Source organism: Fulmarus glacialis, unplaced genomic scaffold, assembly GCF_000690835.1.
Source record: "Fulmarus glacialis isolate BGI_N327 unplaced genomic scaffold, ASM69083v1 scaffold9954, whole genome shotgun sequence".
NCBI lineage: Eukaryota > Metazoa > Chordata > Aves > Procellariiformes > Procellariidae > Fulmarus > Fulmarus glacialis.
The window spans coordinates 12,603-31,630 of record NW_009209913.1 but is presented as its reverse complement, the minus strand read 5'-3'; the positions used below and the strand labels follow the sequence as shown (position 1 = coordinate 31,630).

Genomic DNA, 19,028 nt, shown 5'->3' with positions numbered 1-19,028 from the left:
TGCCTTGTCATGACTTTCCATAATCATACAATTTAAAACCATCAAGTTGAATGTATTAAGTATCTGGCAGAAGGAATGAAGACTAGGGGGAGAAAAATCTGGAATGGAAATACTGAAGCAAAAAAAATGTATTGAAGGCACTCACATAAAAAATTAGAAGCTGCATTTGTATGTGCCCTAAGTTATCTGTGAAATGACTTGGAGACGGAACAATTTAGGATATTGTAGAACAGTGTTTAGTAAAATGTTATCTTGACTTCTGGAAGGCTGTTATTCACAAGAAGGCAATAGCCTATTCTTTCGGCCAATTCTGTGAAACTGTTGGTTTTAGCCTTAAAGTCAACTCAGACCCACAAGCCAGCAAAGTCACTTCTCTCAACTTGCAAAATGTATTTTTATTCCATCATTTTGAAAGCTCTTCAATGAAAGTCTGAAGAGCCCAACAAAAAACCCAAACTACCTTTGCATTCACAACAGTCACTGAAAACAGAGCCGACACTTAAGAAATGTTTTGCCAGAAACCGGTTTGCTGGTATCAAGAATAATAATAAAAAAGCCCCCAAACCCAGAACAAAAAAAAACCAAACAAACACCACAGCTTTATTTAACTGATCTTCATATCAACTATTTCAATTCATCTCAGAAAGCAAGTGATGAAATAGTTCTTCCTTACCTACCACTTACGAACTCTTTTCTTCTCACTTACTCGTATTACATTAGTTAAGCAGTGCACTTGCATTTGTTTTAAAAGCCTGTCTTCGAGCAACAGAATGGAACTACTCTTCACTACCCCGACCAAAAAGAAATAACCTATTTCTCCTTCAGCTGCCACAGACTGCAATGTAGAAGTATTGTACGAATATTTTACCAAGAGCTCCTGTTTAAGCAGTGAAGCATTGGAGGCCATCAGCAAAATTCCTACTCTGCAACTATGCTCCTATGGTTCAAAACCAAAGTGGGCAGTGTGATCTAATTAAGTTGGAACGAAAATGAAAAATCTCTAAAAAGTGTAACCCTTGAGGACTACTGTGAACATCCTTCCAAGGGAAGAGATCTTTAAGCTGTATCATTTTCTGATATAATGATAAAACGATGTGTGCATTTGTGATTAGGGAAATGAAATCAGTTCAACTGAGTCACTGTTGATAAAGCATTGGAAATCTGTGGCATTTTCAGGCCTGTTTTTGTTTCAAATTTGTGGAAGGCGTGATAAAAACAAAAACCAAAACAAACAAAACCCCCCACAAACAACCAAAAAGAAACCAAAGGCCTAAATGTGTTCATGTGAACTGTGAAACAGTTCAGCTGAGGAGGACATCTTTCAGATCCAAGAGATCACTGGGGTAAAGGGAATGTGTATCTATCACCTTATAAAAGATTGTTTTAAGGCTTCCAAAGGTTGCTGAAGAAGTAGGAAGAAGAAACGCCAGTGGGAGAAGGACAGAGGCTGTGCATGCCTGTCTGACATTTTCTTCCAGTTTTATTCAACTGCTGTAGCTACTGTGGACAAGAAGGTGTGTGTACATAACAGCAGTTGATAACCAGACCTCAAGACTGAAGTCTGAGGGGTATTGCTTGCTTTTTAGGAGTCCAGTTTGTGGTATGACTGCCATCTTACAACATCACCTTGAAATTGGCTTATATTTTTGTATGTGTTGTTTTGGGGGGTTTTGGTGGGGTATATGGTTTGGGGGTTTTTTAGGAGGTTGTTCTTGTGGGGGGTTTTTTTGTTGTTGTTGGGGTTTTTTGGGGTTTTGGTGTGGGTTTTTTGGTTGTGGGTTTTTTTGGTGGTGTTTGGTTTTGTTTTTTTTTTTTTAACACACATTCAAGTATAACAATAATTCACAGCAGAAATACAGACTTTGGTGGCTTAAAAGTGTTTAAAAATACATTTTTTTTTTCCTACAAACACACAGTCAACTCTAATGCAAAGGTGGGTATAAACAAGACAGCACGAATCCTCAAGTCACTATGCAAACTAAGTATGTAACTTCTGTCCTACATTTATTTAATCTAAAATTTCATTTGGTAGTTTTTAATGCAATTCTGTCTATTACCATGAAGTGGGGTAGATCACAGTAACACCAGATCAAGCATTCATTCTCATTTTTCTCCAACTAATATCTGTGCGTCTTTACACTAAGGTTTGCAGAAATATGAGCCACAGTGCTCTCAAGTAACCATCTTAGGGTGCTTGTTGTTTGCTTACATTAAAGAATGTAGAGAATGAGAGGCAGAAAATAAGCAAAGGTGGATTTCTTTTTTGCCGATAATACAGAAAAGAGTAATAAGAGATTCTTTTCTTTATACACCATCCTTCAGAAAAGAAAATTGTCTTCATGTACCAAAAAAACCCCATTTATTAGTGGATTAAAATTCAACGTAAGTGTTAGGCTGAAATGAAAACATCTTTAAAAATCCCAAGTACTTTAAAAATACAGAACTCAATTACAATTAAAAAAAAAACTATTATGCAAATTTTGGAAAATCTTCTTTTCAGAAAATTTTTTTTCTTTCTATTTTCTGTCTTTCAAGATTCCTAAACTACTTTCATTCCATTAAAGAATTCAGGGCCTTTGCTTTTCTGTTTGAAAAAACCTAAGTGAAAGCTATGTTCTTGTGAGTTTTCTACTTCTCCAAATGCTAAAGGAAATCCTAGTGGAGGAGGAGAAAGTCATTCAGCACTACAGTTAACTATAGGTATCCCAGGGCTGAGAAATAAAATGTGTGTTTAGGTGATTTATTACTGTTTCTGGCCAATCCAGATCAAGATCCAAGAATGCTGAGTGCCACTTCCTGTCATGGATCAAAGATAATGACTCAAACAAGGCAGATTTTAGCTTCACAGTGATGCCTATGCACAAAAAAAAAAACAAACCATCAAGAGATTTAGTGAAAGCTACGCATCTTGAGACTAAACTCACTTTCCATATCAAAAGTGCAAACATTGTTCTTTCTAGATCAGAAATTAGGTCTTCTTCAGAAATAAAGTACTGATTACTCTCTTTGGAATTAAGTGTCAAACATCCTTATACGACCTTGTTTAAACAGGACAGCAAATAAACGGGAATTCTTTAGATATGAACCTTCTTTTGTCATGACTTCACAGTCATTCCAATTTCTATTTACAAGTAAAAAAAGAGAAACTGGGACTAAGAAAGGAAGTATTGATCCATACGCCATGTTACAATAACTATCCCTCATTGCACCAGCTTTTTTTTTTCCCTTTCCTATGTTGGAATGAAATGAAATTTTATCACGTTCCCATACCAGTATATTGAAGATAATTTTATTTCAACATTTAGCCATGCCAGCTTTAATTTATGCTGTTGGAGGATGAGAAGACATTCAATAAACTGCCCACTGAATAACACGTTATAATTTGTTGTCAGTACAAAATGGGGAATTGGTGACTTAATTACATAGAACATGGGAGAGGCAGCTGAAGGATCTCAGAATTCCCATTCATTCATGCCTAGTAACTGGGCAACAGTATTAGCAACGATGATGATTCTCTGAGAAGGTCTCACGTGAAATCAGTCAGAAAGAAGGTAATGCAGGGGAAAGATTAGGAAAGCTGACAAACTGAACTGGCTGAGGTATAAGCTACCAGCACCTGGAGTCAATTAATAAGATGCTAGTACCACTATCCTGTCAGTGGAAGCAGAACTTTGAAGTAAAATAACAGGTAGTAACTGAACCAGTGCATTGTCAGAGCAGAGAAGGAGCATGTGTTTGCAGGACTGTTTCAGTAGTATTGTCAATAATTAATCACAAGCAATAATACAAGAGATGCAATTGCTAGAGATTTTCCCTGTGAAATTCCATCCATTAGAATTCAGCAAGAATAAAAAATACAACCTCAGATTCATTTTTTTGTTTAAAGAAATAAAAGAACCACATTGCTACAAAGCTTTAAAAGGATGGAACAAACCCACCAGAAATGCAATGTAATTTGACTAATGTTTTCACTGATTCACAACATACTTATACACTCCTAAAGAAATCTATAAATGCATGTATCTCTGAAATACGGTTATATTAATGCTGTCCTACAATTTGGCGTAATAGTTTGAGGTTTATAATAGTTTAGATGTTGAGTTACTTCCACTTCTTCGAAGCAGAATGGTTTTTTGTTTTTGTTTTGGGTTTTTTTTTTTTTTGAAAACTTGGGAAATTCAGTGCTGCCATTTTCCTATTCTATAGGCTGTGGAATGCTTGTACTTAAAGTAGAAGCAATGTTTTCCACAGAAGACACGTAAGGCAATTAAGGAAAGTGAGCTGACTTGCCCTCTGAAAGAGCTTATTCTCCTCTCAACTGACCACACACAGTTGCAGGATGTAAACTGTCTAGTGTAACTGCAGCCCTGAATTAAACTTCTCAGTTCATGACATATCTAGACCACAGACACTGTGTGCATAGTAAGCCTATGCAGGCACACAGGGACATGAGACAACGGATGGGACAGATAGACCGTCCCATTGCCATCTTGCCTTCTCACAAAACCAGTCACATTAGGAAGTTTTTAAGATTTCCTTCCTCCTGTCCACTCAGAAAGGAAGAACTGATTTCAAAGACAAAAGCGCTCTGAACCTCTCACACGACACTGGTCACAGAAATTAGGCTAATAAACAAAGCATACAGGTATTAGACACACCAATCCAGAAGTCAGTGTATAAATTTCATTTCTTTACAGACATACATACTTACGAGGGTAAAGCACAACAAAGTGCAGATACCAAAGCAGAGACTACTCACCTTCAATGTACAGGGGCTCAACGACATCGTGATTTATCAGTTCGAAGTTCTCATGACCAATCCAGTGCTCCACATTTCTTTTCCTGCCCGTAAAGAAGTTGTCCACAACTGTAACCTCATGGCCATCCATCATTAGTTTGTCAGTAAGATGAGAACCCACAAACCCTGCTCCTCCAGTTATCTGCGTTAGGACAGTTGGTATAAATTTCTTTTTCTTTTTACAGAAACACCAGACAAAGTCTACAAACATGAAGACAGAAGAACAGTAGCTTTCAGGTCTTTGCTTACCCCAGGGGAAACAACTCCATTTCCATGCTTAAATTTTTTTATCCAATATTTACAGCATTTAAAATTTCAAAAGAGATGCTTGACACGTTTCATCACTGTCCGGCTAGAAATTCAGCTAACCATTCACATCAACATCTCTTTTTCAGATTTGATTTTTTTCCTTTTTTCCTTCAAATTGGATTGTGCCCTTTTATGCAACAGCAAAGCCTAAAAATACCCAAAAAGGTAAGAGAAGAATTCTCTGTGATTCTCATTTCTCAGAAAAGAGACCACAGAATACCAGGTTGTTTTTGTGGAAGATTTATGATATCAGAAATGTCAAATCCAGCTTTTGTCTGGTTTAAATGGAAGACATGTTAGGTGTTCTAAGTAAGTACTACAAATTCTTTCACCCTTCATAGAAGGAAGGAAGGAAGCGTACTCTTAGACAAAAAGCAAGTCTTTGAAGATCTCTCATTTGAAATATCTGCTAAAACCAAAATTATTCCTTTTGTGTTTTAATGCATCCATAGCCCACACCCTATCATTTTGTTTTCAGCCTCTCATACCAATAGCTCCGACATCCAGCATTTATCTGTCTTGGAATTTTATGATGTTTTACTGCCAAGAAATAGGCAGAATTAAAATATTTAAAAACTTGCACTCTTGTTCCATTGCAGATGTAGAAGCATGGAAGTTCTTTATTTTTACCCTTTCTGCACCTCAATCTTTAACAGTAAACAAACAAACAAAAAAATCACTAACTCAGTATTGAATCAGACAACACAATAAGTAGTAGAACTGCAAGTTGTGTGACACATCCAGACAGACATATCTACGGAAGCAATTATTTTCTCTGCACTTCATAAGCTGTTTTCAAGAACAAAGACATGACAGATCACCACTCTCAAAGAATAAAGGGACGTTTAAAAGCCTCGCGTGGCATCAGCTATATTATATGACTGCATGATCAAATTCACATTTTGAAAGTGATTCAGCTGTTGATCTCCATTCTTCAGCTGCAGTGACAAGTAACCAAACCACAAAAGGATATGGTGAAACTGTCAAGCAGGAATCTAATGAATGGATGATGTGCTACAATGACAAAGTGATGCGTGGAGAAGGCTGTAGATGACTGAAGTTCTTTCCCTTTGGGCTAGTCAAAGCCTAAACATTTATCCTGCCAGCTCCCCTCCCCATCCACTATTGAAAAAAGCCAGATTAGCAGAAATTCTTTTTTTTTTTTTTTTTTTAAAAAAAACAAAACAGGAAAGAGACAAAGCCAAATAGAAAGCTATCAAAAACTGAAAAGGAAAAAAACATAACTACATCTGTTCTCTTCTGTAAAAACTTGAATGTCCACTTCTTGCATTCTCACACTTGTTTTTCTTCTTAAAAATTCAGGGCCATCAGTGTGTCAAAGACATTGTAAGTACCAGTTAATAAAAAAATCATTTAGTTGGTCTAAGGAGAAAGAGGATTTAGGAGAAGCCCTCTTTAAAAAAAAGGAAATATTCTCAGGGCTCCCGCTATCCTGGAACAGACAGGAGGGAAGAACAGGTTTCTGGCAGAATGCTGTGAACAAGGAAAGAAGAAGGGTAGTAACTGAGGGAGAACAGCCCTCTGCCAGCTGCCACCACTTACCAAGGGTAAAACAATATGCATGGAAAACCTACTGCCATAAGCTTATCCTGACTTGGAAGCAAGCTGCAGCCTTGCTGAATGTTCCAAGGGTTTTGCCTTTTTGTGGCGACCACGACAAAAGTTTTCTGTAGACGACCTGAACCTATTCATTCAACTGAGGCCCAAGGAAATCCCTTGCTGCTATTTCTATTTCCAGGATTCCAGAGAAGACAAACTCGATGCTCGCAATATGTCTTTGGTGGAGTAAAAGAAGTTGTCTTCCTCCCCATCTCCCTTTTGGAAAAAAACATAAACCAAACCAAGCATTGCTTACAGCACTCTTCTATGCTATATGTAACCAAAAAAAGAAAAAGAAAAAAGCACAAACCAATTTTGTCTGGAAAGAAGTTTCCGATTACTTTAAATATGTAAGCAGTTTTTATGATAAATTTATGTTAGCTTTATTAACATATCACTTCAATAGGTATTAGATAAAGAACTACTTGGAAAAGGAGCTGAATTTCCCCTGGAAAAGTAAACAACTGTATAAATTAGTTTTTTTATCATTACTTGAGGCTACATTAAAAAAAGAAAAGATGATTTATCACTGAAGCTCTCTGCATAACCCTCCTGTAATCACTCATAAAAGCAAGGTCAATATACATCATTTCTAAATATGACTTCCTGCAAATCACAGTGACATATTAATCTACAAAATCATATACTGTATGTGAATAATTTCCATATCAGAATTGAAGTACCAGCACCTGGAGCTTCAATAGGCATTCTTTAATAAGACATCATTAATAAAAATATTTAATTACTTAGTAGTGCCAATATGCTTGGTAACTTCAGTATCTACGAAAAGGCACAAATATTACTGATAATTTCCTCCACTAGAGGCAGTTAAAAAATTGTGTATTTGCTAGACCGGTTCATTTCTGCTGTCTGCAGTCAGATTCAAAACATCTAATGTCCCATATGGAATTTTTTTGTTTGTTTTGTTTTATGCTTCAATTGGCCTACCACATTCAATTCAGAAGAAACGCCAACAACAGACTGAACCAATGTCAACACTATCATCCACAGTATTAACAGAATTCCTTCACTCGCATACGAAAGCCTGTGGCCTAGTCACTTCAGAGAACTGAGCAAGTAGATAAATCATGCACAATAGGACAAAGACTTGAGCTCTTTGGAATGGAAGTGCCAGAGTATCTAGTCTCAGCTGAAATACCACCCCTCCTACTAGCAATCATCTTCAAATAGATTCAGTATAATAAAAAATAACTGCTAGAACTGTTGCCTGATCAGATCAGCGCTGTGGAGACAGCATTCAGAGAAAAATCAGAACTTAAAATGGATTCCAGGAAAAGACACAGCATCATCAAAATATGAAGCAAATCATCTACCAAAGTTCACTTGGGCTGCCAATTCTTGTGTTTACTCCCGAGAAACTTCCAAGTGTCATGCAAGGTCTACGTGAGTAGAAAGCCCATCTGAGTTCCCACTGAACTAGTCCCAGTCACGACAGAGAAGAAATGACTGAGCAACTCACTGATCATTTTGGCCAGCTTTCTCTTTAGTAATTTAAACTCTACAAAATACACGGACATCAAAATATTCACGTCCAGGTCACCAGAAAACACTCCTATTCCAACTACTTGCCATCACTGTTGAAGCAACAGACTTCATCAAAATATCCAGTATCTTTAAGAGGCAAAGTTCAGAAGTTAATATTAAGAGCTCCATAGCCTATTAACAGCTTGCACCGACACTTTTCTTGAAAGTACCATCTTGCTTACACAAAACCCATGACATTAAGGTAACTTTACTACACTTCGACACATGAGCACACGATTTAGGAATTTTCAGAATTAAGCCTCTCTCTGATGTTTTCCTCAGTGTACCTTCCACATTCAACAAGGGATCAGGGAGCCTACAGGTCTATCTCCTTCAGGCTGTCGTAAAAGTGACAGAATGACACTGAAGAACTAAACTAAGCTGGTGACACTTACTCTTTATGAAGTTTTGCAATAGCAGTGAAGACTATTGTCTAATAAAGCAGTAAAAACAAAATTTGTTTTTAATTGCATCTTTTCAGCATTTTTCTTCAAAATTTTGAAGAGTCAAAGCAAAGAACATCAGGTAAGTTAGGCACTTTAGCAGGGATTTGTCCCAGACACTGCTCTCTACTACAGAGGCAGAAATTCATATGTCTATGTATCACACATCTTAAGTAGCTGTACCTTCTCTGCCTCTTCAAAATGTGGGGACAATTTTTTTCCCCAGGACAGACAGAAACAAGAAAAAAAAAATTAGGACACAGCTAACTTCAAAAGTGTTTGTTGACAAAACTGGAAAGCTGATGTTGCAGCACAATTTGCTGAGTTAAGAATGCCTTGGACAACTACTTGTCCTGACTTAACCTGCCTTCCTCTTCTGCCCTAAAACACCTGTGATGCTTCAAAAATATCAGAAACAACATAGAAGATATGAGACATGAACATTGCCTCGGTCTAATTAACTGGTCCTTCTCAGAGTGCTGCAGAGCAGCTACTTTTCTAGCCTTATGATTAAATTTTGTCCAATTCAGGCACACAAGCTTTCTGTCAAGATGTGTCTAAAAAGTTTCCCAGTCTCGGCAAGTTTAAGCCATCTGGGAGCACAAAACGACAGACCCTTTGGCAATGCAGTCCTGAGATGTTACAAGCAGAGAACAGTAGCTTAATTGGCAACTTAAACCTCCAAACCAGAGCCCAAGTGTATTATCCATGTGCTAAGTTTGAGAACATCAACACAGAGTAAATGAAGTATACTCTAAACCCTGTGCAGCACGTATGACATACAAGGTAATTTACTTTATTCCTGCTCACGTCTTATAATTAATCCTACAAGACGGATTACATTCCACAGAATTTTATTTCCCAAAAACAACCCCTGAGTAAATACCAACTTACCAGGATTCTTTTACGATCCTTTTCTGATAAAAATTTCACTGGTGGATATTTCTGGGTGAAACTACAGAACATTTCAAAACAAAGAAGAAAAACTATGTAAGTTTCAGCCTTGCTTCTTCTTGCACATATCTGTCTTTGACATATGAAGAACTGCTCTGACAACCTCCCATTCTTAAAGTTCTGCTACAGGTATGTTTAGTCCTTTTTTCTAAGGAAGGATCTGGGCCAACATGAGAAAATGCCTATGCTTTGTAAAAGCACTGAAATATCAAAATTGATCTGCAAAAAGTGCTTTTAAAATTTCTGCTTAACTGATTTTCTAGAGTGAATCACTTGACTTCTTTTGAGAGCAGAACTGGTGCCAGGCATGACATCACAAGAGAATAAAACACGAGCAGCGATTGGACTGTTTTGTTTTTAAAGTTTTAAAAAGCAAACAACCTTCTTAAAAGTTCTGGAAAAGAAAGCAAGTTGTTTTGACTTACCGCATGGACTTCAAACATTTCTCCTTAAAGTTTCAATGTGAAGTTTACAATATAAATTTTTAATTCTCCTTAAAGTTTCACAATCATTGTAAAGTTTACAATCAGAATGTTGAAGAAACTCTTTTTAAGATACTTCAGAGAGCTTATTCAGTATGAAAGCTAATCCTAATTTTCTTCTCAGAAATTGCTAGACTGCCATTGTTTTGATGGTCTTCAAGCTACTTTAATTTTTTTGCACCTTCTTCTTTACAGGAACTTAATCAAAATGAAAACATCCTCAAATAAAACTATGTGACATACGAATCTTAGGTGCTCTCTCAAGCTTAAAATTGATGCTCAGAACCTTAGATGATTTCATGGACATCGAATTATTTCACTTCTTTCTCCCCCCACTGGCATGCTTTCTGCATACTGGCATGCTTTCTGCATACAGCAACAAACTCCTCCAAAGGAAGGTGTGAAAAAAGGTGTGAATTTTATTTATTTCTTTCAGTAATTACCATTGTAGTCTTGGCAATATTTTAATAGCTCAGGTGTTAACTAAATAGCAGTGTGACACTAGATAGAAATCGAACTAGCTTACTCTTCTCCTCCAGCAAGTCCACATGCTAGATATGCAATTGGATGTAGCATGCAGGAGGTATATATGCCAAGACTTCACACTGAGATTACATTTTCATCTACTCACAGATAGACTCTGACTGAACTGACCCTACACCTCTGATCTTGAAGCACCTCCTCTGCTTCTAACCTGCAGTACTGGCTCAACAAGAATTCTTCAGAGGCAAAGCACAGATGCTTCTGTACTTGTGCCAACTTCTCATCCCACAGTGAAAGCCATTTTCAGTTTCCTGGATAGGGGAAATACGGCAGTGGAATCTTCCAATGTTACCCATACAGGAAGACTGAAATAGGAAGCTACCTACACTTGCCTTATTATCACCACATGGGTCACTAACGGTAATCCTATTTCTTTGATTTAAGCTGAGAAACAATGAGAAACAGCTGTGCATAAGTAAATGTAGTCATGTAAAACACAGCATTCCTGTGAAAAAAAGGCAAATCCACCAGGAATTTAAAAAAAAAAAAGTGAAGTGCCAAATAATTTAATGCAAGGTAAAAGTCTGTCTCCTCCATTTTTAAGACCACTATTTTAAGGTCACATTAATCCAGCATGGAGTAATACTGCTGCCAAAGAGACCTCCCAACCATTTTTGCTTCTTCCATTACACCAGTACCAGCTTAGAGGCAGCGGGCAGGAGTCTGGAACTGATGCAGCTGAATGTTCATCTTTTGGCAACAATGTCAAGTTTATCTTGACCTAATGCTTGCTTTGATGACTACTTGGTAACGCTTTTGCTGTGCAAATTATTAATAAAAACTTTCCAACTTTAGCTTCAGTTAAACAATCTGTTGTCATGAGACAAGCATTAAGGAATTCTTGCCTTTCCTGCTTCCCAAAAGCATGATGATGGCTTGCTTTCAGGTTTTATCAGCTTATGAGCTAAAAAAACATTGACACTAGAGAATAAGCTTTGCAAGCAGGATCAGCCTTCAGGCATCTGACAGTGAGTAGTTATTTACTGTCACTTTACATAGATAGATACACAGATTTATACACAGATAGATATATATACACATAGATATAAAATTAAAAAATTATTAATTGCAACAACCTACATGCAGTTGAGCCAGCAGAGATAAATGGCTACACTATTTGAAAAACCCAACAACAAGAGCCAATATTTTGTTACGGGCCGTAAGAGCCCATAAGCCCACATTTTGTGAAAGTATAATTCCCAGATTGGCTCATACAGAGGTAAAAAACCATTTTGATTCTTTCTCCTCATTGCTAGACATTTGAAACAAGACTCATCAATACACTGCAAACACTACTAAAGAAAAGAGCATTTAGATGGCTCCTGGAAGAAGTTTTAACTTAATGGTTCCACCCAATAACTCATTGCTCATTTGAAAAAAAAATAACAACTATAAAAAAAAAAAGAGCCAATCAGGATACCCTCCCACAAATGTCCTCTGTGAATGGCAGAAGGAAATACCTGAATTGCCCACAACTGAAGCCAAAGATATACTGGACTATCAACAAAGATTAAATAAGTCAATTGAACAGAGGCAGGACATAAAACATTTCATCTGAATATAAAATCTTTACTCTATAATTTGACCATTATAATTGGTATGGTAGTATCATATGCAACTACTACAGGTGCCAGTCTGCAATTTGTTTCATGTTGCCAATACATCCCCTAGTTCGATCCATGAAGTTCATGGTTATATCAAGAGATGTGCAATCAGATCAGTATTCTCACTGAAATAAATTGCATGTGGCAGATCACTGAACCTTCATATCAATTGTAAAAAAAACAGAACTGAAAATGTTTTTTTCTTTTCTCTTTTTCTGTTTTGTTTGTTTGGTTGGTTTGGTGGGTTTCTTTTTTACAGCACAGGAGGGGTGGGAGGAGGAAGGGTAACTGCTCACTGGCAAGACAAAACTCAAAACACCAAAACACTGTGGGTGTTGAGCATACCTCTGGCCAAGAGCAACGGGATTCTGGCCCCCTCTCCAGAGGAACAGCACACAACCATCAGTATGCCATACATAACCATCCAAGTTTACTGGTACTGCTTGGATAAGACCAGCCTTGGCCCTTTGTAACGCAGCATTCTCAACTAGCTGTTTGCTTGGGACATCAACAGTGCCACCTGTGAAACAGTATCACTGTCAAAAGCAGCAGTATCCTTGTCAGAGCTGACAATTCCCACCCATACTCCAGACCTTATTTTGTGATGAAAAGCATCTGCCCGTGAGAGCACTCAGATGGGAGAACTCATCTGGCGGAAAGGCAACCAGGCTGGGGAGTAAGGGAGTTATTTGCAAAGACAGACTGAAATGACTGGTTTCCCCATCCAGCTTACTATCAGCACTCAACTGGTTCTACTGGTGTAAAAGTGAGGAAATGATGTTGCAGGGTGGACTCAAGCAGGCAGGGAGAAATGGATCAGGCTTGCAATTTTTTTTTTTTTTTAACAACTATGTCAATTTAAGGTGCTTGTGGAACTACAGCACGTATTTAATATCCACAGCTCATCAAAAAGCTTGTCTGCTTTTCCTCAATCACATCATCCGGTTTAATCCAAGATACCACATTCCCTTAAAAATCCTGAGAGAAGCGAGTCAGTCAGGCTCATCCAAAGCACATGCCCAGACTAAGATTCACAAGCAAATCACTGTACGTTAGCTGAACCATGGTAACTGATCACAAGTATGGGAAATGTGAGGTAAAACATATTTTCAGTCTCTTGCAGTTGAAACCAATATGTTTTAGCACACACCTGGGTTGGCCTCACTAAACCATGGTAATCCGTTCCAACATCTGGACTCAAACCAGCAAATTCCTCCACAGGATTTGAACTTTACAAAAATCTAGCACTCCCAGTTTACTTTAGTGGGATTAATCAACCTGAATATCTTAAGCATCAATGTCTTCCAGCATTCAAGGCCCCATCCTCACTTAGATATGATAAAAATCCAAAGGTATGAGGGTATATGCAAAACATTTATCTGAAGCCTACAACTACAGAATTGATCGCTATAGAACAGAAACTGTGCTTTTTAACTGCTTCCCAAATTTAGCAAAAAAACCATACCTTTTTTCTAGATCTTTGATTTTCTCCCTTAGAGGTGCAACAGCCTAAAATAAAGGAATAATATTTAATCTTTGAAGAATAGAACAAGATTCACATCACAATACATGCATATAGGAAGTTACGTTAGAGCAAAAATTATGGCAGTCTCCTATGAAGAGCTTCACTGAGACAGTCCAAGAAACTTGCATCTTAAAGCATCCTTTATGTCAAAAAATCTTGAACCTTTTTCACCAAAAATCAAATCACCTAGTACTGTGTGAAATCCTTTAACTCACCACTGAAAACAAAACACCTCAAGGCTATGAGTACCACAGCCTTGTTGATAGGAACATCCAATGTTATGATTCCTATTTGGCAAAGTGAAGCCACAAGTGACTTGTCTGAGGTTGTCAAAGGCAATTTATATTGAGCAACAGCACAACAGGACAGTCAGTAATACCTCAACTATTTAAATGGACAGCAGATACACATACTTAAGAGGACACAGAGGCATTAGCTCCAGTGCAAAGGCTATAATTCTCTCAGAACATAGTATGCGAATTTAAAGAAACATCATCTTTAAAAATCTAAGATACATTTTACAACACAATTTGAGGGTATATCTAGGCTTTTAAAAAACATTAAAAAGAAATTTGTTAGAAAATATACTTGACCTACCAAGACTTCTGTTTGCATTTTCACTGCTTTGAAAGAGAGAATCACTTAAGTTGGCATCAGCTTCAGGTTCTTTATCACAGGACCCAAATTTCTAACAGTCCTGCCAAATTTCGACAAGTCCCTGCACTCTTGTTTTTAAGTTACTAAAACCCTGTCACAAAATTTACCATCTAGGACCATACATAAGTTGAAAGCTATCAGAGGGTTATCACTTGAAATGGTACTATATAGCAACACATCATTAATTTGTTTTGTACAAGTATTGCTGGTTAGAACTAGACAATTCAGGAACTTAATGAACTGAAATAAGCTGCATATTCATCTTAAGAGGAAATACAGTATTGTCATTTATATTCATTAAACATCTAGCTCTGTGGAGCAGCAAATAGTTCTTGAAACAGTTATACTTATTCTGATGGTTCAAGATACTTGTGTAACTAAACCTTTAAAAACAATATCCAGAAATGCTTAACTTCTCAGACCTTAACTCCAATCCATGCATTGAATTTCAAGCATTTGACCATTCTTAAACTGGGATTTTCAGAATGCTTGTTGCAATGTTTACCAGAATTTAAAAAAAAAAAGAAAAAAAAAAAAAAAGAGAGAGGAATGCAAAAGACATAAAATAAGAACACAATCTTTCCATTGATTTTAAACAATTTCAGTGGGCTTCTCCCTGCTTCCAGAGGAATCATTGCTATATAAACCTGTTGGAACACAAAACAGTAGGCAGATCAGACTACACTAGTACCGTCACACACACCCACACAAGGGGTAGGGGGTATTGACCTCAAAGACTTTTGTATCTATTAAATTCTTCGTTTCATTGTTATTAGACTGGAAGTCTAAAAACATCTGGAGAAAGATCTGTTGCACAAATTCTTAATATTTCACAACAAACTGAGGTTGAAATGGAAATCCAGAGGTATTCGTACAGAAGTTCACAATCACCGGCGTGTTCAATACCCATGACTACTCCAGAAACTGCCAGGACTTGTGCTTAAAGCATTGGTACTGCACACCATCCCTGACCACAAACACCACTACCTTTGTTCATTGGTTAAGAACAAAGCAAAGCATTTTTGGGAGGTTTCAAATTTCTAATAAAACTTATCTATACTTAACATTTTGTAAGGGCGACAGAGGAAAGAATTTGTGTATATCCTTCATTCAGTAACAAAAAACAGTTCTCAGGAGGACTCTACCAGTCTCTGCAGCAACTGAGACAGTAGAGCTATTACTTTCAAGAAAGGTTTAAAGGAACAAAAAAAAAAGATGAGAGTCACAGATCTATGTTAGAAACTCCACTATAGTGAAGAACAGTTCAAAAACTTACGTACAGACACAAATTCAATGCTTTGAATGGTTTTAGTGGAACAGAGAGTAATGAGATAGAACTAAATACACCCTTTCAATATGAAATGAGTGAAATGGAGCCCTCAAAACAAAACAGACTACAACTGTTAGCAAACTAACCTCCTCTATTTTACTTTCCACCTTCTGATCCCCATTTTCTTGAAGAGACCTGCTGGCAAGAAAAGAAAAAACATAATCCATACCTAAGCAACAGTTGCTCCACTGCACCTGCATCATGCTTTTCCTGTTAAAACAGCATCTTTAAAGCATCCCAAGTTAGCATTATTTCAAAGACATACTCAGAGCAAATGAAAGCGGATGGTCCAATTCCCATTGAAATCAACTAGTCTTGTCACCAAGTTTGGCAGAAACTGAACCAAGCCCACAGGAAAGAGTAATAACAATAAAGATGATCTTCATTTTACAGAGAAAATTAACTTCATAGTAGAAAAGTGTCTAATCACTGCACTAAGGTAGGGTCAGCAGAAATGTTTCTGAGTGTAGCTTTACTACGCAAATGCCTAAGATGTCTTTTTGAGGGTCTCTGTTTACTGTATGCCACAAGTATTTTAACAAAATATTATCCCTTACTGCCACAACTGTAACTGTAATTTCAATCAAAAAGAGAGAAGGGCAAACGTGTTTAGCTTTGACTTTGAACTTTTACAAAATCAAGGAAAAAAACCCTATACCAAAACTTGTCTTAAGTGACCATTCGATGGGCAATACTGACTTAGCACACAAATGCTACTTGTTTGAAGTGAAGCCAAGCTTATACACAGAAGGATGAAGGATGTCAAGGTAACTTGTGAAAACAAAGTACTGTCTAAGAAGTTGGTGTCTTGGACAAATCTGTGTGTTCTTATTTAGCATCTAATTGTGTAAAGTATCTCAATTAGTTGTGTTCATTCTTTGAGTAAACTTCTACAAGTGTAGAACATGTATTTTTAAATTTTACCCTCTTGCTTCTAGTCTATGTGATTTTCCTTAAGTTTGCATAATTCTTTTTTTTTCAGGAATTATTTATCTTACAGTATTAAGTTTTTGCATACTACAGGATTCATGGGTATCCAACATAAAATGGAGTTCTTTCAAATAAAACAGACCTCCTTTACTTGGGACCTGAAGTCATTACACCTAGGGAAACAGAAGATCCTTTGTTAAGCAGATATACATATGCCACACTGTTAGAAATTACAGCAATGATTCACTTCATATCCCTCTGTAAAACTCTATTACTAAAAAATCAGTTCAGTCTATTACTGAGGCAAAAATCTGATTGACCAGATTTGTTTTGTCTTATCAGTAAAGAGTGCAGTAAACTCCTAGACTAAGACACACAGACCCTGAACCATCTTTTCAAAACAAATTGTAATTTATTGCAATAGTAGCAAAAAAACCTCCTCGAGTTAAGATAGTATGAATTTACTACAAGAAAGCAATAATTAAGTAATTCCTGTGAATTTTTCAAATGTTTTCGCAAATAACAGAAATCTACAAAAAGCTACGTGAACAATCTGTGGAATACACAGCCTTTCCTCTCTGCTAAACGAGCAAGGAAAACTAGGAAAACCTCTCAGAATATAAAAAGGTTCCCTCAGAAATGGCTTCTACTATTGTTTATTCACAAATCCTGGAACTTAAGGACTGGCACTCTGCAGTTTAGTTTTTAATGAGCTTTTCCTCCTAACAAAGACAATCTTATTGGCTGAAGACTAACATCAGACGTTCAGAAATAAAGTTTTCCCACTCGATAGCTCTCTAACGGACACCTCAAATAAGAAGTCAGATGCAGCTAATGGTAGAATTTGTAGGGACAGCTTATCAGGGTATGAACACACTGGATCCCACACCCACCTGCTCTCCTCAAACCCCTCTCTGAGGTTCTTGTCCCTCCTTTGGAAATGCTCAGCTGCTCATGTAACAACCGCTAAGCTGCCATAGTTTGCTGGTCACGATAACATGGTAATCTAAACGACATTTCCATCTGCAAGCCACAGCAGCTCAGCAGCTGTTTGCCTACTGTAGCAGCTGTTTGAACACTTTGTAGCAAGGGTGGGAAACTCCAAGAGAAGTAAAGTGGACAGCTTGGGACAGGAACAGATCCCAGGGTAAGCTGTCCTGGGTGAATCAGAGCCCACAGAAAATTCGCTGATTTTCTCATTTTGCCTCAAACTTCCTTCTTTTCCAGTTGTGTCTTCCTGGTGAATTTTCCCAGAGGACAAACACTCACGTGCAAGCAGAAATGCTGTGAAAATCTGCATGTTTTGCATGCGTATGTTATGCCTTCCTATTTCTACGGGCAAAAATTCTGGGGGACAGTGCAGGATTTTTTTGCTTTTCAGCAAACCATCAGATTCTCTCCCAATTAATTGTGGAGGAGGAAAAACCCTCAAAACCACATTTCTAGTTCTAAGTACAGAAACATAATTATGGCAAGCAGTGGAAGATCTGCTGCTCTTCAACGTTTAAGCCTGTATTATTACTGAGATATGGTCAGATCTGTGCTGAGGAAAAGCAGAAACCAAGACTATGTGCCCAGCTATGTCAATCAACTTGCCTGAAAACACCTCCAAAACCATAAGATGAATTTGTGTAAAGAAAGGCAGATGCTGAAGCGAGAGCAAGATCCTGAGCAAGATTTGCAGCAGACACACAACCCTTTTTGAGACTGAACACCTTGTATTTAAAAAATGGTATCAGCTGCTTAGCAACCATCCAAACAACAGTGTGAGCTGCTGTTCTATTTTCTCCCTCTTGATATACAGTGATATATGTTGATGGGAAAGATAAGTTATTTTATTTCAGATAAGGATATTCAATACAAAAATTATATACATTACCTCATATTGACAAAGTTTCCCCATACAGCTGGAAAATAAGAAAAAAGAGAACATTACAGTGTCATATAACAGTACATCAGGTCATTTTTTTCTATTAACGTCAGAAGGAATTTAAAACAATATTAAGTATGTTAATCACAAATTATCTAAATAGTTACATGCATGATATATATACACACACCAAGTGACTAGAACACAGTTTAAGAGTATGGGAGGAATTCTGATGAAATTCCATGAGACTATAAAAAAGTAGGAATTTAATAATTAAGTAATTTAATAAAAAAGGACTAGATTATTCCAGTGCACATCTGGAATTACCTGACCAGTAAATCAGCAGATATACTTATGTGATCATCATCCCCACACTACATTACATAAACAAAATGTACAAGAATTCTCGGAACTATAA

At 37.2% G+C, this 19,028-nt stretch overlaps 1 protein-coding gene across 1 annotated transcript in view; it reads right to left on the bottom strand.

The window, feature by feature from the left end:
- Nucleotides 1-18,723, bottom strand: part of LOC104070294 (UDP-glucuronic acid decarboxylase 1-like) — a gene marked incomplete at both ends in the record, with an annotated part of 28,472 nt that extends 9,749 nt beyond the window's left edge. The window contains 5 exon segments of the mRNA XM_009576990.1: nt 4,760-4,940; nt 9,610-9,670; nt 13,764-13,807; nt 15,897-15,945; nt 18,620-18,723. Of these exon segments, the coding sequence (XP_009575285.1) occupies nt 4,760-4,940; nt 9,610-9,670; nt 13,764-13,807; nt 15,897-15,945; nt 18,620-18,723 (439 nt within the window).
- Between the last annotated feature and the right edge of the window lie 305 nt (nt 18,724-19,028).